Raw genomic sequence first — 24704 nt, forward strand, 5'->3', positions numbered from 1 at the left:
AAAAAAAATTCCTGGTTAGGAACCTGAAATGGTGATTATTTCATCAATTTAGGTAGAAATCTGAACAGACTTTATCAAATTCCATTAAAAATTAAAGGCTTATGATGTCAGAATACAAGTTTTTCTCTTGCCTTTTCCTTCTAGAGCTAAATCTCGTTGTCCTTAATTGGTTTTTAGTTGTTTTCTCAGATGGGATTTCAATTTCATGAAATAGATAGACGTAACAGAATATTCGTATCAACTTTTGGCTCTTGGAATTCTAGACTGGCACTTTTTTTTGCTTCTTTTTATTTGTTTCATCTGTTGTTAACTGACTGGCACTTCTACGCTGTTGGCCTCCTTTAGCGCTCCTGTTAGCCTGCCTTTTCACCGCTGTGTAGATGGCCATTTCATTTCCAGCATCTTTGCGCAAAGTGTTACTTTCATTTTCCTGCTCTTGGGATGCATGAACAAATGGTATGTCTGAAGTGATGCCAGTCACATCTAATGCCTGTTGTCTTAAAAGGAAATTTAGTTTGAGAAGATGCCGACACTTGAAAATTAATGTTTAACAGATTGTTATGGAAGTGAGGTAATATTAATGTGGAAAGTGAAGCTGCAGGTTCTGAGACGGGCTAAAAGAACCTTAAAGCGTTTGTTAGTTACAGGTACATTTCTGAAGTTTTTGCCATCATGCTTCTGCCAAGGGAATATCCAAGAATGCCCACTAGCCAAAACTTTGGGAATGTATCTGTAAGTAGTAGATGCATTCACTTTTATTAAATGTTCCTTTTAGCTTTCTTTCACTACAATAAACTTAACTTTTTTTCCCCCATTTACCAGACATTTACCACATAATTCTTTTGAGGTCCCAATATCTATTGTAACATCTCTTGCTCATTTGAAATCTGCGTTGCTCGGAGAAATGTGAGATTGCACTTGCTTATCACTCAGGTTGTTTGTTGTATTCTTTCTTCTGAAATCTGTTACTAGCTTGCTGAAGTGCAGAGGATGGTAGATTTCTGTATTATTTTTGTGGATGATGTGTTTACCTGCCTTTATCTGTTTGAAATTATTTTGCCTGACTGCATTGATAAGTTTTAAAGCAGCCGGCTGCGGAGGATGGGAACAGTGGTAGATACGCGAGGTTATTCCCAACTCCACATAAAACCTTCATGGTTTTATTGTTAACTGACGGATGTCTTTGGAGGGCTGCTGTCTATCCAGTTTTTCCCAAGAACATCCCAGAAATTGTATTTGGGCAGGATTTGAGGATCATACGTATTTGCCTGATACCTCCATTTATCTGGCAGTCCCATCAAAGTTACTGTGTGTACATCTCACTGGATTGCTCTAGTTTGGAAACATCAGCACTTGGGTGTGTATCTCAGCTGGTTTTGGGAAGCATCACCTGGATTTAGTGTGTGCATACATCAGCAGAAGACTGTGTGGCTGCAGACAACGGGCTTTCAGTAATTACCCGAAGAAGCAGGCTGAACTGCACGTGCTCTACACCGTGCATGTCTTCATGACAGTGAAAGAATGAAGTTGAGATTCGCTGCGTATACGTGGGCTTTTTTTGTTTTAACCCATGTCTTTGAATAATATGTTCCTATAGGCAAGCAATATACTGTTTTGAAGCATTTTCAGGTTATAGAACTCTTGAGTACTTCCTAAGATTTCTGTAAGAGAAAAAAAAAACTGAAGAAGCCTCACTGAAATCCCAATGTTGAAGTATAGTGGCAGTGTAAGGCTGCTCTTCACTGGTATGGAGGTATGGAGGACCAGGGCCTAATGTTGGAAAAAGTGTACTTGTAAGAACAGTGGCTGAAGAGCATGGCAAATTTTGATCCATGACAAGTATCTTTGTGCACCGGAATTGGTGGTTAGAACTATATGAGTACTCTGAGGTATAAAGTCATTGTGCGTTGTGATTCTTGGTTACTGCTTGATTGTCTGTGCCAAATGAAATTAAATTCTTAATCCTTTAATTGTTCAGATTTCTTGTTCAATGTTGAGAATTCTTTGAAGGTTGTTCTCGGTTTTTCCTTTCTGAAGTATATGACATCTTCAGTTCCAACTTATATTTATAAGTAAGATTAATCGTTGCTGCTTTGCCTTTGCTGACTTTATCACAGGTGTGTGATACAAAGGGATTTTGTTGATGATCACAATCATTTTCCATTATCCTTCTCTGGCATAGCATAATTTCCTACAAAATATGGAGGGCATGTTTTAATCTGTATTGTGAACACTTTTCACTACAAGATTGGGTGAACTGTTATTGAAAAGGTTATTTCTGAAGACATGCAAGTAAATTTAGTTTAACGTAATAACGAGTTTTTGTAAGGAAATTGCATTAAGTTTTTTGCCTCGTTTTAATTGCTACTGAAGGGTGTACTATTAAAAATGAGTCTTAGCACTTTCATTAGGAAATGAAACTATGATTCCAGAAATTTACTGAAATATGTTTTTATCCTAGGTGGCCTCATGGGACCTGTGAGAATGATTTCATCTGGGCATGAACTGACAACCGATTATGATGAAAAAACGCTTCATGAATTGGGTTTTAAGGATATGCAGGTATTACCAGGATATAGATAGCAGTCACTGAAAAAGATTGGTTGATATGTTGCTTTTGTCTTGTGCAGCTGATACATGTAGTGGTTGTGGAAGGTATACTTTTCTTTGGGAGCATCCTACTGTTTTCTGAAACTAGTTGTTTCATGCTATCCAATATGTGCCTTCTGTAAGCTCAAACTAATGCTGTCGGTCCTTGCTGCTGTCATTCTGTAAAATAATTAATAATTTTAAAAGCCTAATTCTAGTTATGTTAGCAGATGTGAAAACTCGAGGAATAGAAATAAAATTTCAGTTTTTTTCATTCATCAAGGACAACAAAGGGACCAGTGAAAACAGAATCAAATATCCACATTTTGTCTGAATTGTTGAACACATACTAATTCCATAGTAGCAGTGACTAGCTCTCTCCTTTCACAGGTTAAATCTGAAGCATTTTTTAATGCTCATCTGTAATTTTTTATCTCAATTCAGAGTTCCTGTTAGAGTGGTCTACTCATAAGTTTGCTGAAGTCAACAGTATGGAAAAGCCTGATTTGATTTGTATAAGCTTGAATGACATCATGACTGTTTTAGGGAGGCGGGACTGTAACAAAACTTACCAGCAGATCATCACATACGTTCTTTCTATCTAAAGGAAAACTAAACTCGTACTGTACACCTTCAGGGATCTGCTAACATCCTTTTAGAAAGGTTATTACTGGCTGATACGCTTACATGTGCCATTGCTGGCTGTTAGCAATTGTAGCAGTTAGTCTATCTTGACTCTTGTGGTTCCAAATCGGATGATCTGTTGGACTACGTCTTCGATTGTTCATTAGTTCTTTTTGCTAAGTGAATTGGGTTGATTCAAAAGCAAAACCAGTTTTTAAAATAATTTTTTCTTATTAACATAGATCATTTTACAGAATTGAACGATGGTGCGATCAGATGAATTCTTATGTTTGCAGAACTTGGAGGAGCAGTAGCGTTCCGTTTGAATGGCTGAGTGTGATCAATATAGGAAGGTGATAACTAGTCAGCAGGAACAGTTCATCCGAGAATGGCTTTCCACAATGTGGTTATGCCAGTATAACAAATGTCTGCTTTTCCAACCACACTGCTATTTGTGTTGCTACGCCCTCGCTAGCATTCTTCTGGTCCTTTGAGCCAATTTATCTCATTTTTCCTCTGGGTTAGTTTTTGTGCCATTTCATTGAGGTGCTGAGAAGTCAGACCAGTACTAGAGTCTCCCCAGCCTGAATGGCAAAACAAGGGACAAGGAAACAGGACCGTCTACTGTAACAACAGCAAATAGTATATGCAACTACACCACGAATGCCTTAAGTGAAAGCAAAACCAAGCTTTAATTATAACAGTTGCTCAAAATGCTGCTCAGTAAAGATTTGACAACAAAGATATTGATGTATCTTTAAGTTCTTAATTCTGATCCTGTTGAAAACATTCCATGGTTTTAGCATACGAATTTTTAAAATTGTCTTTCTCCACGTGGTTTCTCTCCGTTTCTAGATGGTGTTTGTATCCCTGGGCGCACCAAGGAGAGAACGTAAAGGTGAAGGTGTTCAGCTTCCAGCATCCTGCCTACCTCCTCCTCAGAAGGACAACATTCCAATGCTTTTACTCCTGCAAGAACCTCATCTTACCACCCTTTTTGATTTGTTAGAGATGCTTGCCTCTTTTAAGCCTCCTTCTGGAGAAGTGGCTATGGAAGACAGTGAGGTAATTTAGAGTCATTTTATTAGAATAATTACATTTAAGTCTTACTTAATTGGGTCTATTTTTCCTATCTAGCCTACTTCTTGTGTGCTCTATCCAGTTGCTAGATATGTTTATTGTCTGTGTATTCACATTTCACGTACGGTATAATCATTATCATGATTTTTCTGATTTTCTTAACAGCATTGTTCTGATATATTTTAAATGTTCTAAATATTGTAGTAGCTATAAAAAAGTAATTCTTAAGAAAGGATATTGATAATTTAAATAGATGTGGTGAATAATAATTGGTATTGGCTTGAAGAAAGATTTCTAAAGGTTTTATTGAAAAAACTCAAGTTTTATGTCTTATATGCCATCATTAGCTTGTGGGAAATTAAATAACCACTAGTATATTCGAACCAGTAGTTTATTTTTAAGTTTTATTTACACTCAAATATTTCAAAATATGTGATATGCTGTAAAGATAATGGAACTTAGTTTCTTGCAGGTTCAGTGAGACTTCAACTGTCATGTTCTATTTATGGATTTACACTAGATAGGAAACAGATAGCTTCTTAATTAAGAATAAATATGTTTTTGGACTTTGAAATCTTAGCAAGGTTATTTTCACAAAGAAGTTCACAATAAGAATGGTTGTTCTGTGGTTTGTCAGAGTGCAAGGTGTGAAGAACTCCATCTCCATGCAGAAAACTTATCCAGACGTGTCTGGGAACTGTTAATGCTTCTGCCAACGTGCCCTAATATGTTGCAGGCATTCCAGAATATTTCAGATGAGCAGGTAAACAAATAATGCTTGTTTTACATGTTTATCTTTATTATACATGGGTGTTTTGGTGTCTAGTGTTTTCGTTGAATTTTACCCAAAGAGGAATGTTAAATAGTAAGTATGTTAAGTATGCTGACACACAAGTAAACCTGATAAACAAGCCTAATAATTCTTACGAAATTAAACTAAACAGAGATGTCAGTTTAGTTCCCAAAGTTTGTTTTTATGATTTCTTTTAAAAAAATGATTTAATAAATGAATAGTCAATATTAATTGTCACAATCTTTTGGGTTGAATTGAAACAGCAGTTTCTTCATTTGCAGCCTTGCTTTAACATGATGACTGTTGTGATAGCAATCCTTTTGTACTCTCTTCTGTAAGTTCAAAACATGGGTACTATCCTAGTCAGTTTTTTGCCCTATAGATTACAATTTTGCCTCTTTTAAAGTTGTTGAAATTATATATTAACAGTTTTTAGATATTATGGTTCTTTATGGACACATGCATCACAATTTTGGTGGAAATTATGATTTAGAGCGTAACATTTGGCTTTCTCTACTTTAAAACTGCGTGTACCTTAGCTTATAATAATGTTGGAGATTTACTCAAATTTCATTGCTCAATTCACATTATTCAAATTGTTAATTGTGTATAGAAATACGCTTGAAATTGTCTAATTTCAGATAACAGATGAAACTAAAAACCAAATAATTTGCCCATGTCACTTAAAAAATGCAAGGAGAGGATTTTTAAGCTAGATGAGCATTACGTATAATTGTGTTAATTGTTTTCTGTCTTTTTAATCTTTTAAGGGTAATGATGGCTTTAGCTGGAAGGATCTTCTGCGAATAAAAAGTGCCCATAAACTTTTGTATGCCCTGGAAATTATTGAAGCTTTGGGAAAGCCCAACAGGAGAATAAGACGTGAATCTACGGTAATAGAGTTCCTTGCACAGAATATATGTTTTTCTTCTGAACCAAAGTATATATTGTTGAGTTAATTTATAGTATTTTAATTCTTTAACTGTTTTTATAATGAATTGTTCTTGTTTATCTTTAGGGAAGTTATAGCGATCTTTACCCAGACTCAGATGACTCAAGTGAAGATCAAATAGAAAATAGTAAAAACACGTGGAGCTGCAAGGTTTGATTTTCCTACAGTATTCTGTGATACCTAATACAGTTTTTCAAAAATGATGCAAAATAAAAACCCATTTAAAACATTATCTATCTTAGAGTTTTTGATCTCGAATTTAGGTACAACATTTAAAAGTTTTTCTGCGTTACCAGGCCTGTAAATTCGTCATAGTTGTGTACAACTATTTCTTTTGTTTTTTCATGAAATATCCAGCTGAATAGTTTATCAGATTTTTTATTTATTAATTTATTTATAAAGCTTAGATTGGTATCTAACTGAACTTAGTGATATGTCTGTATTTGCTTTTTCTCACATTGGTTCCATAATATACTTACAGTTTGTTGCTGCTGGAGGGCTCCAACAGTTACTAGAAATTTTCAATTCCGGAATCTTAGAGCCTAAAGAACAGGAATCATGGACTGTGGTAGGTGTTTATTCACCCTTTTTCTCCAGAATACCATAGCTGTCATTTGTAAAGACTTTCATTACTTTCAGCCTTCGTTACGGTTACTTTTCTGTAATAAGTGAAATAAATGAATTCTATAATTGAAACCACCAGAGTCTATGCAATAGCGTCTTTTTCTTGAATATTTTATATTCCTGGAAGAATTTATTTTGTTTAAAAAAAAAACTTTATACTTCTGCTTTTTTTATATTTTAAAACCACCCTTTGTATTTTTGGTTTAATTTTTTGTCCAGTCTTAAAAAATCCTAGTTTGTAGAACATAAAATTGTAGGTCATGGGAACATCTTAGAGAAAAAAATGATCTGGGTTCCATCTTTAGGAATGATTGCAAGTGCATTGATAATACTGTTGCATATCACACTTTTTTAAAAAAGTCAAAATTTGCCAAATAAGAAGGGGGTACTTCATTTTTGCCTTTTTTCTGCTTGTTTTAGGGAAGGTTGTTATTTGGCAATTTTTATTATAGTCTGTTTTAAAAGCAGTAATCTGTTAATTATCTTCCCCTCTGAAGAGGCCAAGAAATATCATTTCCCCTTGTTGGCATTGAGACAAAAGTGGTAGCATTGTGGCTGCAGTGTTAATAAAGACATTTTTCAGTAATGAACATTATTATTAGTTGTTTTTATAGAATGTCTTTTTTCATCATTATTCTATTATTAGTTTGAGCTAAATTCACATCATAATGAAAACTTTTTTTATTAGAGTTAATTTTTCTCTTTTATTTTCAATTCTGTGGCATTTGATTAAAAAAAAAAAATTAAATATCCCAAACTGAGTCATATGTACATAAAAAGAAGTAAATGAACAAGCGTAGACATGTATGTATAAAACTGATGACAGTTACTGAAATGTTAAAAAGAAGGCAGGTACGCTTTTTATTAAAAGTTTGGTAGTTTTTAACTGATTTTGATGTATTTGTTCTAAAATTATTTCAATATTAGAAACAAGTTGTCCTTCTCTCTATTCAGTATATAAACAAAAGTTTGTATGATTGCTTTTATTGGTCTGTCTAGAAAACATGCACAGCACTGCAAAAATAGTAACAGATTCTGCAATTAAGTGCCTTAGTACGGAGTCCTGACTTACACGTGTATAGGTGCTAGGCAGCAGACCTACTTCATGTGTTGCTGTGACATGGTGCTCTGTTTTTGTTAATTTTACTCTCATAATGCACCTTCTGCTGGTGGAGCTGAGCAGGTGCTATGTTTGGCCATAGTCACACAGCTGAGAGCCGTGAAAATTGATCTCAAGAGTTACTAAATGGATCAGTGGTTTTCATCTAACAAGAGATGTTACAATACAAAATGGCATTTTTAAACTAGTATGTATTGTCTCTGCATGGTTAAATATATTCAGCTTGAAAACACTTATGTATGCCATACTTTATACCCTGTGCTATAGCTAAATACAATGCAGGAAAGGCTCTTAACTGTTGAGCTTAACTCCTGTACTATTTCCTCTGTGTTATTTCATGCACTGAATAACAGAATGTCTTGATCGCACCTGTTAATAGGACTAGATCATGAAAATGTTTTCATTCTAAGAAGTAGCTTTTTTTTAATACCCCTTCCTCTTTAGTGTCTATTCTGGTGAGGTTTTGCCAGTGGGTTCTAGCTGTTTATCCTTTACACCTTACTTAAGCTTTTCATTTCAAATTCCGTAGTAGGCATAGAATTGTTTGTAAAATAAATCCCTGAAAAAATAAAATTCATTTTCTTCTTATTCACAGTGGCAGCTAGACTGTCTTGCTTGCTTGCTGAAGCTGATATGCCAGTTTGCAGTTGATCCTTCAGATCTGGATTTAGCTTACCATGATGTCTTTGCCTGGTCTGGTGTAGCGGAGAGTCACAGAAAAAGAACATGGCCAGGCAAATCAAGGAAGACTGCAAGTGACCACGCGAAGGGCCTTCATATACCTCGTTTAACAGAGGTAAGAGATAAACAGTGTGTCCGTTTTGTGAACTTCAGAAAAAAGACTCCTTTGTTGAGTGACGCCTTTATCTTGGTAATAAAGTAGTGTAGTGGAAAAGTTACTAATCTATCTCCTACGTGTTATTCTCCTCTAAAAAGTATTTTAATTGCTTTAAACCTGACAGTTGTAAAAGCTGGAACTGAAAGGTTTTTTGGTGATTGGTGAGCACATGTATTGGGAATTCAGAATTCCAGTGCTTTATCCCTATTTCTCAGATTTTGATTTCCAAATTAATTGCTCCTTTTTTTATGGTAACCTGTTATATGGGCTGTCCTCATCCTCACTAAATCCATTTTAGATTCCGTAGTAAACATTAAAATAACTTACTCTACTAAGGATATCTGAGTGAGTGTATGGTAAACTTGCCTAAACCTGTAAACCTTCCTACCAGATTCCTGCATGCTAATTTCCTAATGTAGACCAAGCAAATGTAGTATTTTGGCATCAGAGCTACGTTCGCTGTAAATCGATTGCTCTTGGGCACAGGACCAGCTGTGATTGCCAGAAAGTGTAGATTTGAACTGTGAGCTGGAGCCAAACTTCCCATTTGTCATTGTTACACATGGAAAGACCTTAACTGTTCTACAAGTATTAGGTATTTTTGACAAAACAGATCCCTAAATTGCCAAAGCAACTGTGATACGGAGAAATTATCAAATGTATTACATTTTTCAACGTTGGCTGTGTGTAGATGCTGCTACCAGTTTCTAGAACTGGTTTTAAATTTTTAATTGTCGTTGGTGAATATTTTTGATTGCAGTGGATTTGCTATCTAAATATTTTAAAAGACTTTCTTCAGACCTTGATTTGAAAAGTCTGTGTAGCCTGTCAGAGGTTCTCTAAAGATGAACAATTTAAGTGAATGTATAATCAATAAAATGTGTTGATCACAGATGAGCGAAATTTACATATCCAACCTCATCCTCAACCCTGTCTCCTCAAGCCTAAGATTTTTAGAAGGAAGTGAATAGTCTATGCTTTTAAAAAAAATACTGTGTTTTTACTAAAAGGATTGAATAAATGGTTGATTTTTCTATTCAGTTAAATTGTCTTAGAGAAATAGAATGAAATTTTAGCATCTTACTCAAAGAAACACAGGATTTTAATAAAAAAACAGTGTAAGTTTTAACTATGGAGGTGCTATGATTTGTCTTTTGCTCTTCCTCCCTCTACACAGGTGGGTTTGTTTTAGATTCACACAGTGTGTATAATTTAAAAACAGATCAAAAAGCTTGTTGTTATATTAACTGTTTTTTTTTTTCTTTTGACTTCAATTTTTAAAGGTGTTTCTTGTACTTGTCCAGGGAACCAGTTTGATTCAGCGACTTATGTCAGTTGCTTATACATATGACAACTTGGCACCTAGGTACAATATCTTTTTATTTTTGTAATAAAGCTAATCAAGTGTGCACATTTTCATCGCTGCTTTAAATAAAGTAAATAGCTCTTTCAGTTGTAGTCCCCATTAACACCCGTATCAGAAATTTAAGTCTATAGGCATTAGACTTGCTTTTCTTAGTCACCTCTTCTGGTAGTTATCCTACCCTTATAGGAGGAGTGAGAGAGAGGAGAGTGGCGAGAACTCTCAATGGTCAGGGTGTAAGACATGGAGCAACAAAATACATGTGGTATGCTCTCATAAATTCTCATGCCAAAACTATGTCTTTGTTCTGTCTGTAGCAATTAGCATTCTCAATTTCAAGGCAGTGTAAAGGAGAAATTAAAATAAATTCACTTCTAAGCTGCTTAGTCATCTGTTGGTTTTGACTTATTTTTCCCATCCTAATAACATTAGCTTATTACTGCTGAAACTACCCTTACTGTTTTAGTGAGTGTGCGTGTACTGAAGGCAAAATTTTACCTTCAGAAACGGGCTATTAGAGATTTTTGTCCTTTTTGCCTTTTGTCCTGAGAAAAGCAATTCTGTGTAAGACTGCATCGTGACAGAGTCGGACTGATGGTGGGGAGGTCAGGTTTTTTGCTACATTTGGTGTTGTAGAATTACTTGATTCCAAATAATGGATAGTGTGTTTTACCATATTTTTAAAAGATTGTTAAGGACATTCAGAGCATTTCCAGTCAAGTCTGCAAGTGTGCCTAACTTTAACCTCTGGTTGAGTTGCAGGAATAATTTTGAATATATACAATATGTTTTTGGTTTCATAACCTTTTATTGCAATTTATAAAAATTTAAGTAAATAAATACAAACATTTAAAATTTGTCTAAAGTTTGCAAATGTTTGTTCAAAGTGCGGTTCTCTATGAAGAACACTAGCTTTCTTCTGTATGGGTCAGTTCTTAGTTCCGTTTTACGTCTTCTCTTTTTTTGGATAAAATAAAGAGATTGTGGGTATTTTTTCTGGACTTTCTGTCTTGTAGTCAGTAAAGCTTTAAGGGGGTGACTTGAAGTTTTTCATAGTTTTATTATTGTTGTTAATTTTGAATACTGCAAGAAATTAATCCTTTTAAGATTAAAATTTTAGTTTTCTTAGTGGGTACTTAAGAGTAACTGTGTTGTTACTTGAGTGTATTTTTAAGTGATAATCTGTTACGTTCTGTGATAAAGTTCACATGGCTTTATCTTCTTCCTGTTCAGGGTGTTGAAAGCTCAGTCTGATCACAGATCAAGACATGAAGGTTAGTGCTGCAAAACGGCTGTATGTTACGAACTAATAGTAATGAAAACATATTGAAGATAACAAATCACGTGTTTGTTTTATTCCACCATTAGAATGCTATAAAATTGTGTTCCTGGCTAGTGTTAGGGCTGTTATAATCTAGGTGGGAATACACAGAGAGGCTTTCCTTCTCTGGAGATTGTTTTATATGAATTGAAATTTCGTACTGTAGCTATGCCTTCATGTCCAGAAGAGCTGTTTGTGGTAGGAGAACCAGCTGTATTCTTATCTTCCAAAGAGCAGCCTATATAACACCATAATAGAGTCACCAATGGTCACCTTTATTCTGGTTTACAGAAATCATTCTGGGCCCAGAATTCCTTGGAGCTCCCCCATCTATCCCTCTTGTGGAGGTTTCTTAGAAAAGGTCTAAATGACCTGTGTCAGATTAAGTCTGTATCAAAGTAATTGTCAAAAGTGCAGCACAGGCGTGCATAAATATAGGTATGTCCTCCTAGGCTTATACGTTGCCTTCAGTTTTTCCACTTTTTTCTCCCCTGTGGATGTTAATGTCTACGAACTCAAATTCTCAGTAAAGGCCATGTATCACCTACTGAAGTCTTACTGTTAGCTGTTAAGAAGAAAGGAACAGATACACTAGATAGTCTGGGAAAATGTTCATGTTAAGATATGATGCAACCCATTAGCAAAGTACCAGCTCACTGCTTAAGAAGTAGAGATGCCGGAAAGGATTGTGCCCCAGATTGGTAATACTTCGAGTAACCTGATTTCATTGTCATCAGTAGTACAATGGCCAGTATTTAGTAAGCATATTGGTAAGATTCTGAGTTTAGGTAGTATCTTACGTGCCAGTAAGGATTTAGTCTTGTACGTTAGTATGACTGAAATAAATGTCGTATGTGGTAGAACCATGCAGCTCTTCAACCTAAAAAGCCTCTTCTCTTAGTTACAGCATGATTTACCTTATTTCCTTTCAGTCACTCATTATTCAATGTGGCTCTTGGTGAGTTGGGCTCACTGCTGTTCCTTGGTGAAATCCAGTCTGGCAGACAGCGATCATTTGCAAGACTGGCTAAAGAAACTTACCCTTCTTATTCCAGAGGTATGTTAAAGGAGAAGCTAGTGCATTACTAATTAGTGCATAATGTGGAACAAGATTGACTTCAGTTTCAAGCTTCCATTAAATTCAAAACATGTTGTTTCCTGCTAAAAGTAGGCAGGATCTGACTCAGTTACTTGCAATCCCCTTTAAGAAATAATCATTTGTAGTTAAAATACCATGTAAGATGGCACATTTGTAGTTGATTGCAAACCAGTTTATAAACGCTTGTCTTTGATCTTGGCTTCTGTTGGAAGGTAATTTTTTCATTGTAATTTGTTGAAATTTCTGGGTGATGCCCTTTAACGTAGATTAAATATATTTCCCCCATTATATTATTTTTTCAGCTATACTTCTTGTCACAAAATGAGGTGAATGACAATATAAAAATGTTCGTCGTTACCGAATCTTTGCTTAGTCTGAAGTAACTTTTTCTGATGTAAGAAAAACTTGAAAATTGCATGAAGATATGCATGGTAGAAGATTTTTGTATTTACTAGTGATTGCTTAAAGGTGCAATATGGACATGATGTGATAGTTGTTATCTGTTGCTTTATTACTCAACCACAGAAAAAGCTTACATGCTGACTCCATTTAAAAACCCTGGAAAAAAAGAAAGACTGCAGACTTCCAAAGCTGGATTAGAGATAGTCTGTGGATATTTTTCTTAAGAAAAGAATAAAAGAAAGAAGAAAATAAGTCTTCTAGTGAAATTAAAGAAATTAACCATATAGTTAGGAATGAGTAAGTGTAGGTTCCAGCATCACATAGATTTCCCTAATTTGCCCAGATGTGATATTTCTATTTTAGTAACTGGCTGTAATCTTTACTGTAGCAAATATGTAACTCAAGTGACAAGGGGCACAGACAAATCAGCTTTTTTGTTAGAACAGTATCTTTTGCGTTTTTCTGTAAGTAATTTAAACATACGTTATTTGTAATATGTGTTTTTAGAAAGACATATTCTACCTTGATAACCTGATAGGTGTTATGAGAGGAACTTAATTATGTACATATGAAAAAAAGTCAACAAAAGAAAAAAATCTTCTAAATAATGTCTGTAATAATTTCATTCTTTTATTTTTCATAAAGACCGCCGTTCGCCATGAGTCTTGCAATGGTTTATACAAGTTATCTCTCTCTGGTCTGGATGGGGGAGACTCAATTAATCGATCCTTTCTGCTGCTGGCTGCATCAACGTTATTAAAATTTCTCCCTGATGCTCAAGCTCTGAAACCGATCCGGGTAAGAATTTAAGAAATTACAAGACTTTATCAAAGATCTATTTAAACTTAGTTTTGTTAATATAAAAAGAAAAAACGATAGCACATATTATCATTATGTCTGACATACTGTTTCTGATACACTGAGATATTAAAACTTATGGTTTAGATGCTTCCAGAAACTTCACAAAAGTAGTTAAAGCTGTGACACTACAGTGATTTAGAGCTTGCCTGTGCTTGGAAAAATGCAGAATAGCACTTAGGAAGTGCTCTTGTTCTGGAATTTCAGTGTCCACATAACACACCGTTAGGGAATAACAGTTGTGTTTTCAATATATGCCTCGATTTCCCTTTTAAATGTAGGTAAGTCCATAAATAAATCAGTACGGTTTCTTACATGTATATAGGTACTCTCTGTTGTTGTGGCTGAATGTTATTGTTCCCCAGTCAATTGCTGCTGTTTTTCTGTTGGAGTATTATTGTCCTCACAGCTCTACTAAATAGAAGAGATTCTGTGGATGCTGTCAAAGCTACTTCAGGAGGAGTTCTCACTGTTAATGTATGCAGGTTAATAGAGATGGTTTGAACTAACCTGGATATGATTTTGCCTGAAGTCAGTTAGGGATTGTAGACCTAGCAGTGCATATCAGGGGAGGCTGTGCTGACTTCAGCTGATGTAGCTAGATCTGAAGGAGAGCACTTGTATGGACTTGCATAGCAGTGAAGTGTGAACCTGGATTTTGGGTCTGTCAGGCAGTTATTCTTGTGAACCCTGTGTGGCATTTGATTTCAGGTGAGAGTGGTTCATTCAGTTTAAGTCTGCTTTCATTTTAAACTCTGTTGATACTTAAAAAAAAAAAAAGTTAAAACAATCTACAGAAGATTTTGCATTTGACTCATTTTCAGAAGAGTATAAAATTAGAATTGTACTAACTAATGTTGAATTCAGCCAAAGTTTCTCATGTTTTGTCTAGTCTAATACTGAACATTTTTGCAATTTGCAGTGGGTAGGATGGAGTCAATACTATTCTAATTTTTTTTTTAAGGGTCTGGCAGATCATCCTGACGATCTTTCAAGAAAATTAATAAATATTACAGAAGAAAAATAGAACACGCACTGTTACCATTGTAAAATACACTGTTCTCGTACTTGGCTTATCTTAAGTAGGGGCTTGAAGAAAGTAGTATTCTTATAACAGTTACTGTGTTCACTACGTTTTTTTAATACACAGTTATTTTGTCTGATGTACTTCAGAACAAAAGCAATTTCTTTTCACAGATAGAGGATTATGAAGAAGAAACAGTGCTGCGACCAGGTTGTAAGGAGTATTTTTGGCTGCTGTGCAAACTGATTGATAACATACATGTCAAAGATGCAAGTCAGGTAGGTTTTGCTTTGCATTCATATGAATGTTTGCTTTTTTAAGTTTGGGTATTCAGACCACTTTTACTTCAGTATAAGACATTTTTACTTAAGATACGGTGAACTATTGCGAACAGCTCTTGGATCTTGCCCATCTCCCAGATTTCCCTACTCTCTGATGTGTATTTAGTAGTTCTTGGCCAAAGGAAGCTTCAGATACTGAACCTGTAGAGTCAAGAAGGGGGAATGGGTGTAATACACAAAGAGGGTGAACTTAGGTGAAGGTAACAGACATTGGGAATACTGTAATTATCTGTGAGATTCACTGTTGATAATTTCAATGCGGTCGAAGGAGGAGGTAATCAAGTATTTGACTAAAGCTGAAAGAGGAAAAAAATTCAGTTAACAGCCACTTAGCACAGATTAGAAAACTTACTCACAACTTTTGAAACATTGCTAAAGGGTTAAAGTTACCTTTTGGGCAAACTCTGCAACTGCTTGTGCTGGCTGGTGGCCCTACATAAATCCCTCTAGTTCATTCTCAGTGTTGTGGCAGGAGTATGGGAAAGGAAGGAAGATAAAGGCTTAATCCTAGTTTCTCCAGCATGGAAAAGTCTTGTCCTCTCCTGACTCTGGATGTTCCCAGTAGAGGCAAAAATTTTGCTCCCCCACCCCATTCCTCTGCCCAAGGAAGTTTCCTTCCATTTCTGTTTTATTAATTGAATCTCTTAGCTAGGCTACAGTTCTGCCTAATTCTTCTGCATCTTGCCCAAGCAAAAAATGCTAATGGGACTTTTCAACCTTCTGGACAAACTGTGTGTTCTTGTGAGAAATAACAATTAAACACTTCTCTTTAAAATAGTATTATTCCTTTTTTTTCGGTATGGTAGAGATAGTATATTTGTGGGATCTGGAACTGAAAGAATAAATGTTACTTCATTTGAACTGTACAGCATTGATTTTAAAAAACAGTTTCATCACATTTATAAAAATGTATTAAAATGTTGTTGCAAGTATGTTTGAAAGATGAGTTTTAATTGTCCCTGGTTTTCTGTGTGCAATAACAAAATTTCATCCAAAAGCATAACCATAGTTTCAGACTAGGCTTTATAAATTGTAATTCATGAGGTACATAATTAGTTTCCATTTATATTTCATTTTCTTTACTTTTAATCAGACGACACTGCTTGATTTAGATGCACTAGCAAGACATCTTGCTGACTGCATTCGGAGGTAAGGTTTGCTAACAGTAATTTCACTTGTAAGTTGCATTATATTTATTGTTAGTGGGACAGAGTTTTAACATTTCTTTTGTATATATGTGTATATGTAGCAGAGAAATCCTTGACCATCAAGATGGTAATATAGAAGATGATGGACTTACAGGACTACTTCGTCTTGCAACAAGTGTTATTAAGCACAAACCACCCTTTAAATTTTCTCGTGAAGGCCAGGTAAGAAAAGTACACTGAAAGACCGCGAAGAGATGAAAATAGTGTCATCTTTTGTTACTATACTTTCTTCATTTCACCTTTTTTCCACCATTTTGATTGCAGGGCTCAATATATGAGTGTATATCATATTTCTAGCCTTAGGATGATGGATAAAACCACACATACCATTCCTTTATAAACCATAGCACATACAGTCCCTTCCCTTTCTACCTATATTTAATTTTGGGATAGAGTTCTTACATCCTAGAAATTTTATTTATTTTCATTTATTATCTTTAAATGTTTTTAGTGTTGATCAGCATTAACTGATTTAAGTCATTAACAACAGCTGCTTTTTGACCGTATCCTGGGACAGTTATGATCTAAAAGTAGCTTTTAAACTCTCCATCCATCTCTCTGTCCAGTGGCAGACACCTGTTACAGGAATATTACATTCCACCTGTGCTTGTAAGATGGAAGAGTGGCTAGGCAGGGGAAGTTGCTAAAAAATTTCTCCTTTGTGTTTCGGGGCCACATTGTCTAAAAAAAGAAAAAAAAGTGCTGTAAAAGCTGTTGTAAAAGCTGACTTAAACTGATGTTTTCACCTGGTGTAAAAGCTGGTTTCAGCTGATGTTTTTTTCTATATACTGTGCTGATCTTACGATTGGACTTTCAGTGAGGTTTCACCAGGGAAATAGTCCCCTGTATCCAATTATGTTGTATATATCCTGTCTGTTTACTCTGTCTGTTATCATAAAATGGCCCTGAAGGTAATTTTACTGTCCAAAAGTTTTAATAGTGTCCACATTGTGCACTACCTACCATAAAGTTACACTGCTGACAGCATTTTAAAAGACTGCTACTATGTAATTCTCCTGGAATAAGTGTATTTTAAGTAGGGAGAGCTTGCAGATTAAATTACAGCCAGAATTCAATTCACAGAGCACAGTGTGGAGGATGATGTAGAAATTAAAACAGAAGAGGTATGCAAAGATCAGATCTATGTAGCTTTGATATATGAAAAGTATAAGAAGAAAACAAAAGGGAAGCTGAAGTAGAGAGGAGTGTTACTATACAGAATCCTAAAGTACGTTGCATGTATGTACTATATCACAGGGAGGCCAGAAATTTGATTTGAAAAATGGATGAATTGACAACAAACTTCTCAAAAAGAATTTGGCTTTACTGAGAGGCTAGGACTTAGTACATTTTCTGAGACTAAGTCATGATCTAGTATTAATTTTTTTAATTCTATCTGCAATTAAGAACACTTATTAACTGTACATTATGAAGTGCATTAGTGAAGTTTTGTATTGTGTTCATACGTAATAGGACAGGATTGTGAAACCACATGCTTTCCTCTGAGCAAAGGCTGGTGAAAAAATATCCAGGAAAATACACTGGCAAATACTGAAGATAGTTTAGACTTGGCCAGAGGGTTCTGATGCTCTGCTGTGCCTTTTCTGCCCTACAGATTCCTTCTCTTACTAAGTAAACAAAATTAGTGTTCGGCAAATATTGTCAAACTTTAATGGTCACATTTGTGGCAACAGTGGATACTCGATCTACCTTCTTTGATGTCTTTTATAGATAATCACTGCCTACCTTATTCTACACCAAATGGATAAAAATAAATTTTTAACATATACTGGCTAGCACGTCTTCACTGGAAAGGTGTCTCTTAAGGCCACTTTGATGGTAAAGAGACATATTTTTAACAAGATTGGCGTTCTGCATTTAGCCTCTGAGCGAAATCATCTGTAGCGTTCTTTGTCTTCCCTGCTCCAACGTGTTGGAGCACTTCAATTACCACAAATACAAGATTGAGAATGTTAATCAGAAAAAGATAGATCCAGATCTCTGAAGTTACTGCTTTTCTAGTCTGGGACACCTTATGGTGCTGGTGTTAAAACACCTGTTTGAAAAAGGCTGCAGCACAGCACTAGGCTGCAGCTGGAGGCACAGTCTAAAACTCCACTTAGTAGATGCAGCTGGTCTGATGATGAGCTGTAATATCTACACCTGACGGGTATGGTTAGGAATGAAAAAGAATTGGACTGCTGCCCCACAAGCACTCCTGAGACAGACTAACTACCAAGAAACCAGGTATCTATCTATTTTTTATTTTATGCATTTTCTTTCTCCAAAGTACGGAGAAATCTGGTAGAACTTTGTTCAACTATATTGGCCAGGAGAAGACCTCTCCATAATATTCAGCTATAAACGTAAGACCCTGGTTGTAAGATTTTTATATTAAAACTATAGGAATTTCCCTGCATACTGGAACAAGGCTTTTCATGGTGATTTTGGTGTGTACTCTGCAGAAGGCCATTTTTTGAAATACTTAGAATTTAGTTAGATTTTACAGTAGAGCCTGCCTTTTAACGTTAAAAGGCTTCTTAACTGAATATACCTGAATGGGGAAATTCAGGAAGAACATTTTTTTTTTTTAATGACAGTGTAGAAATTGTAGAATGAAGTATAATAGCTGGATAATATGCTCTACAAATGGGGGAAGAATTCTGTCCCTAAAAAAAATTCAAGAAGATATCTTTGGGGAAAAAAAGCAATGAAAATTATGCAGAGGATTTATTGTCTGATTATGTAGACAACTAAAATGATACACTACTAATATGATTTAATGATTAAATACAGTTTGTTAAGATTGCAGACGTTTTAGAGAAGCAGTGAAGTGTAGGCTATGGGTCATGTCATCAGCCCTAGACATAAAGTATGCACATGAGTTGCTGGTTGTTTAAGGAAATCTGTTGAAATACTGATTTATAAATTCTGCTCAATTTCTTCTTTCACGGTCTCTCATACCACTTAAATGACTAATTAGTAATGTTCACTTCGTAGCTGAAAGGTGGAGGAAAGCCTTTTCACCATTCTGCACTTCTTTGAAGGTGTTGTAGTTGTGGAAGAGTATGACCACCTGTTCTTACACACCTACACAGATCATCTTTTTTTTTTTTTGTTATCCTTTTAATATTTTACTTTTGGTTTAATTTTATTGAATTAAATTGGCTACATAGAAAGAAGGTACTGAAGTTTAGACAGATCCATCTCATTTTTTTAATGTATTAATCTGGGATGGTAAAGATAAATAACTGTGTGTAATACGTATTTATCATCCAAAGGTAACCTGACTTGGTACAGCTATGCTTTGTGCCTTTTATAGTTCAGTTAATATTCCAAACATGAAACAATACAAAAATACACTTACAGTGCCTAAGTGTTTTAAGATTAAGTAGTGATTCATAAAACTCAGACGAGTAGAGTGATTAAGGTTATGTGCTGTCTTTCACTAGGAGAAACTAGTCTTAAAGTTACTAAAAATACATGTGTGTGGTTTGTCAAATTAAATTATCAATGACGAATCAAGCATAATTTGTCATTCTTTTTCAGTGGACATGTTTCTCTTTAGGCTATAATATGGTTACAGTGCACTTTATGTAGTATAAAGTAAGTTGTTAAAATTCGTAATTCAGAACTTGTGTACAAGTCAGAAAGTTCTGTGAATGATCGAGGTCTAGAAAGTCTATAGACTTTTCTAGAAGATTGTTATACATGACTGTTGTCTTTTAAGAATGTGTTCAAACTGCTAAATCTGCTGATTGAACTGTTTTACAGGAGTTTCTGAGAGACATCTTCAATCTTCTGTTCTTGCTGCCAAGTTTGAAAGATAGACAACAGCCAAAATGCAAGTCTCATTCTTCAAGGGCTGCTGCTTATGACTTGTTGGTAGAAATGGTAAAGGGGTCCGTGGAAAACTACAGGCTGCTCCACAATTGGGTTATGGCACAACATATGCAGTGTAAGAACCTTTATTCATAGATAGCTTTTGAGTATTTTGTGGAAAACTAGTCCATTTGCATTTTCTGTTCGTTTTAGTTTTGTTTTGGATTTTCAGATTTATGAAGTTCAGTAAAGAAAATGGGAGTGTACTGGTAAAATGGACTCCCATTCTGAAGACTGCGTGTTTATGATGGGGATGGCTAGCCACCATTGTGAACAGTACTGAATCACGGAGTTTCCATTTCCTCCTGAAATACATCAGAAGTGTCTGCATTTAATGACTTTCAAAAAATAATGATCTGATAATGCATAGGTAGAAACAGGGAAATGCGAAGGTGACGCAGAATATTTTTAGACTTAAACTGAGTAGTCCCACTTTCCAAAAGTAGTAATGAAGTAAGACATTGTTGCCACTAGCACTGCTCTTAAAGTTCTGCTTTGAAGCTCTACTACGTATCCACCATCACTTACGGTAGTGTCACACAGCAGGTATAGGCATCTTTTGCTCACCTAGCAAACGAGTGGATTTAATCCCATGTATAATTTTCAGATCATCTGTTCTTAAATATGGGTTATTTAAAGTACATGGTCCTGTTAAACAGCACCGACACATAAATAACATTGTTAGAGTGGATTTTACATGTTTCATTGGCTTGTGCTGGATTTTAATTTCTGTTTTCCCGTTGTAACGTGAAGAAACATGGTATGTTTATACGTAAACCACGGTATATAAACCCCACTGAGGTACTGTAGATGCATTGGCTATTAACAGCACTGTCACGTTTTCAGAGTCTCTAATATCTTTGTAGTTGACTTCAGTCTGTACCCAGATGTCTGCATACAGTGCTAATACAATTTTGTTATGCATCTTGGCTTTCATGCTTCCTGTGTTTTGGAAACTTAATTCCTATGTATAATATGTAAATTACCAAAATTTGAAGTTAGTTAATATTTTATCTTTTGATTTGCAAATTCTCATTATGCATTTTTAGCTTGATAGATTTCCTTTCACATGCCCAGTTTAAATTCCTGTAACCTGAGGATCTGTAATTTATTATAATCTATGGAATTGATTTAGTGCCTTGCAATTCAGGAAGTGACAGAGAAATCTGATCGTAATAACGTTTTGTGTTCTGTACTCACATGCCTGGGGCCTTCTAAAAAGCCTCCAAAGTCTCCTATGTTCAGGGAAAATATTATGAAGAACATGTTTTATGAAAATGTCTGATATTTCTGTTTGCTGCGAGTACATCTTCGGCTGCTGAGGCTCTCTCTCTTTCTCCGGGTGCGATCATTCATTTTTTACAGTTAGTATTTTTCTCACTCCAAATCCCAGTAATGCCTAGGTGCTGAGGTTTTCCATAACACTTAACCGAAGTTGTTACTTTCTTCCAAATACTCTTCTCTAGGTTGGTTGTTCCTTCCTGAGTTCTCCAGAGCGATCTGTTCTGTGCTCCTGCTCCGTACTCAGTGTATCTCTGTTTCATGAATGTTAATTTTATTACAACTGACAGAGTGCCATTGTCTCTTTCTGGTGCACAACTGACACACGACTTCCGATACCTCATTTGTTTAAAGTCATCTAATTGCATTGATGTGATCCACAGATTCTTAAAACTGGATTTTTTTCCACTTCGCTTATCTCTGTAATCTCTTTAAAAAAATCTTAGTCTTAAGCCTGTCTCTCCGTTCTTCTTAGGCGAAATATTAAGGAAAATATTACAGATTTCCATCCTGTCTTTGGTTTTAACGTTTTAGTTTTGTGGTTCATTGGAGAAATTTTCGATCCTGCCACTTGCACAGTTGTGCTCTAGTCTCACCAATTGCTGTCTCTGCTATTCTACCATTTTTTCTCACACTCCTAACTGATTGAAGCTAGGATGCTCTTAAGAGATGGCTTTAATTTAATGCAGCAAGAGAAAGTAAAATTTTAAAAAAGAAAATATCTTATTAAAGGATATCTAGTATATTTTCCTTGGGACAAAAAAAAAAAAAAGTAGGGTTCTAATTAAAAATTATGTTACTAAGACTCTGTTCTGGCAGTCCTATTAAAATGTACAACTGTATACTGTTCTTCAGACTTCTACTAGTATGAATAATGTAAAGTAGTTGTAGTAAAGTTTTAACTGCAGCAGCATTTTTCTTTAAAGTGTCCACTAACGTAGCTCCCTTCATTGAGGGATGGAAGAAGAGAATGACTTGCGTGCTTTTTTCTACTTCACAGATACAGTGTTTTTAACTGAAGACATAGGGATGCCTTCATGCATTTTCAGCAAATGATACCATAGGAAATGAACTGCTAAGTAGCTGATGTCAGCTGACTTTTCTCCTCGCTTTTCTCAACAGGGAGGGCTAACAATTAATGCAGACTCTGATCTTACTGAAGAGGGGTTTTAGATACCCTCTGTTGTTCATAAAATTTCTTGCAGTGTTTTGGAGTTTTGCTTTCTTTAAAGACCAAGCCTAATAAAAACATTCAGTTCAAAGGAGGGAAACAAGACCAGCTGCTTTGCTTTCCGGGAAGTTTAAGATAGTGTCTGATGTTGTGTTTGGAGCAGAAGCATGATCAGAAGGTGGAATATAGAGAAATGCATGGCCATTTGAAGAGGAAGAAATTCAGTTTTAGTTTGCTTAAAATAGAATGTGAATATTGCAAGTTTGGTTACAGGTTTCCCTAGCTCTTCCTGAGAAGAGGCTGATTTCTGTAATGACAGTGAGCAATAAAGATGATAGGCATAAATGAGGCTCAAATTTACCTTTCTAGTTAAGATTCATATGGAAGAAGGAAAGCTATTATTATGAAAATGAAGACAGTCGCTTAAAAATCCCAGGGTGGAGAAAACAGGCTCTTCCTGAGAAATTCCTTGTCAAATTTCTGAAAGCCCTTTGTCAGATTGAAATAGGAGGAAGATACTCCCAACTGTTCTCATGAAGTATAAAGAAGTCTTCTGACTTCTTTGTAGTTACAACTTGATGAGCTATAAGCAGAGTGATAGATGCTGAGTCCTTACATCAGAGCAGGTGAATTAAGATGTTGCAATTTAAGGATTTCGGTTAAGGAAGGGAATGTTCTTCTGCCATGCTAATTACTCTCTTTAGGAGGTTAAACATGGAGGAGAGCTTTGTTTCAACTGGCTAATTAGCCCAATGTAACCAGGTAACATGAGGTCACGCCACTGAGATTTGTTGAAACAGGAGAATTAAAACTCTTTCCTTCCCTACTTGAAGCTGCAGGGCTAATAGTTGTTTTGATGCCAATGCCAAAAGTAAGATTACAATTATTTATTGTGCAACAGAACGTCTTGCGGGTCTGGTCTCTGAAGATGTAAGGATCTATTCAGAGGATGCCAAATAGTTTCCTGAATTTATAGCTGGTAGTATGAATTGAGAAGAATCCTTAATGAGCCTTTAATCTTTGACAAAAAAATTAAGGATTTAAAATTTAAATCTTGAACCCACATAGCTTTTGTGGATTGTAAAATAAATCCAGACTACTTTTTTGCTTTTCTTCTATATATCTGAACATATACTTCAAGAGAGGTGCTGAATTATTTGTAGGACACTCTACCTTTTTGGAGAATGATATCCTTGGGGATGAACAGCAAAGCTAGAGGCATTGCAAGTTTTTGTGCCAAACTTCTTGCATGCCAAGGAAGATAGGCTGCAGTGAATTTCTTTGGACACTGGATTAGTTCCTCTGTAATTTAGTGCTTGTGTCATCTAGTTGCCTCTGCAGCTCAAATGATTAATTCCCCTTTCCATTCTCCTGTGTGGGATGCTAGAAAGAGAAGCCTGTCAGTGTCTAGAAGCAGTACTAATCACTTACAAATGGTTTGCCTAGTCTGGTTACCATCTTCTTGACTGGCAGATGAGGAGAACTTTCCCATTCTTCCGATTTCTTGGCAGCCATATCCGAACAAGGCTTATTCAGAAGAGTCTGTCAGACTTGCCGAGCTTGTCTAGTGCCATGCTGTGTAAGAAATAGATTGCTACATCTGGTATGAAATATAGAGGAATAGGAAACTTACAGGAAAAGAAAATGTCTTTTCAGTCTGATTCTCTAGGCAATTCACTTCTTGCTTACCCCTATTTTTCTTGTAGATTGCAGATTCTTTTGGTGTATATATAGCTTTGAAGTGCAAGGAAAACCATTCTTTCTCTTCCTGTAAAAACTGTTCCCGAGTTTATTCAAGCTTGTGTATAGCCAAGCACTTTATTTCACTGCACTTTTGTGTCTTATCTCTGATAAGCATCTATCCATCTTTTGTACTGGTCAAAAAGATCTTTTGCTAGCCTGGCATCCATTATAGTAGATGTGATTCTGAATCCAGCTTCTCTTCTGAAAAGAAAGGTCTCGCTTCATGTGTGGTTATCTCTGATACCAAATCTGTGTTTTGTTATGTGAAGGGAAGGCTCCCTAACTTGAGTCTCTGGGTGCAGAGACTGCTTTGCTTTCTTCTAGTGTGACGAAGGGGTGCATGGGAATGGGTAGTAGCAATTATGAGTAATTTTTGTGCTGGGGGAATGAC

At 35.7% G+C, this 24704-nt stretch overlaps 1 protein-coding gene across 6 annotated transcripts in view; it reads left to right on the forward strand.

Moving 5' to 3' along the window:
• Window positions 1-24704, forward strand: part of USP34 (ubiquitin specific peptidase 34) — a 140679-nt gene that overhangs the window by 73712 nt on the left and 42263 nt on the right. For all 6 annotated transcript variants that reach the window (XM_076335136.1, XM_076335142.1, XM_076335140.1 and 3 more), the window contains 15 exons: window positions 2462-2562; window positions 4069-4278; window positions 4931-5056; window positions 5857-5979; window positions 6105-6188; window positions 6520-6606; window positions 8378-8578; window positions 9904-9986; window positions 11217-11257; window positions 12237-12361; window positions 13451-13603; window positions 14861-14965; window positions 16122-16177; window positions 16278-16398; window positions 20011-20194. In XM_076335136.1, the coding sequence (XP_076191251.1) occupies window positions 2462-2562; window positions 4069-4278; window positions 4931-5056; window positions 5857-5979; window positions 6105-6188; window positions 6520-6606; window positions 8378-8578; window positions 9904-9986; window positions 11217-11257; window positions 12237-12361; window positions 13451-13603; window positions 14861-14965; window positions 16122-16177; window positions 16278-16398; window positions 20011-20194 (1800 nt within the window). The remainder of the gene's footprint in view (window positions 1-2461; window positions 2563-4068; window positions 4279-4930; window positions 5057-5856; window positions 5980-6104; window positions 6189-6519; window positions 6607-8377; window positions 8579-9903; window positions 9987-11216; window positions 11258-12236; window positions 12362-13450; window positions 13604-14860; window positions 14966-16121; window positions 16178-16277; window positions 16399-20010; window positions 20195-24704) is intronic.

This window comes from Aptenodytes patagonicus, chromosome 3 (genome assembly GCF_965638725.1).
Source record: "Aptenodytes patagonicus chromosome 3, bAptPat1.pri.cur, whole genome shotgun sequence".
NCBI lineage: Eukaryota > Metazoa > Chordata > Aves > Sphenisciformes > Spheniscidae > Aptenodytes > Aptenodytes patagonicus.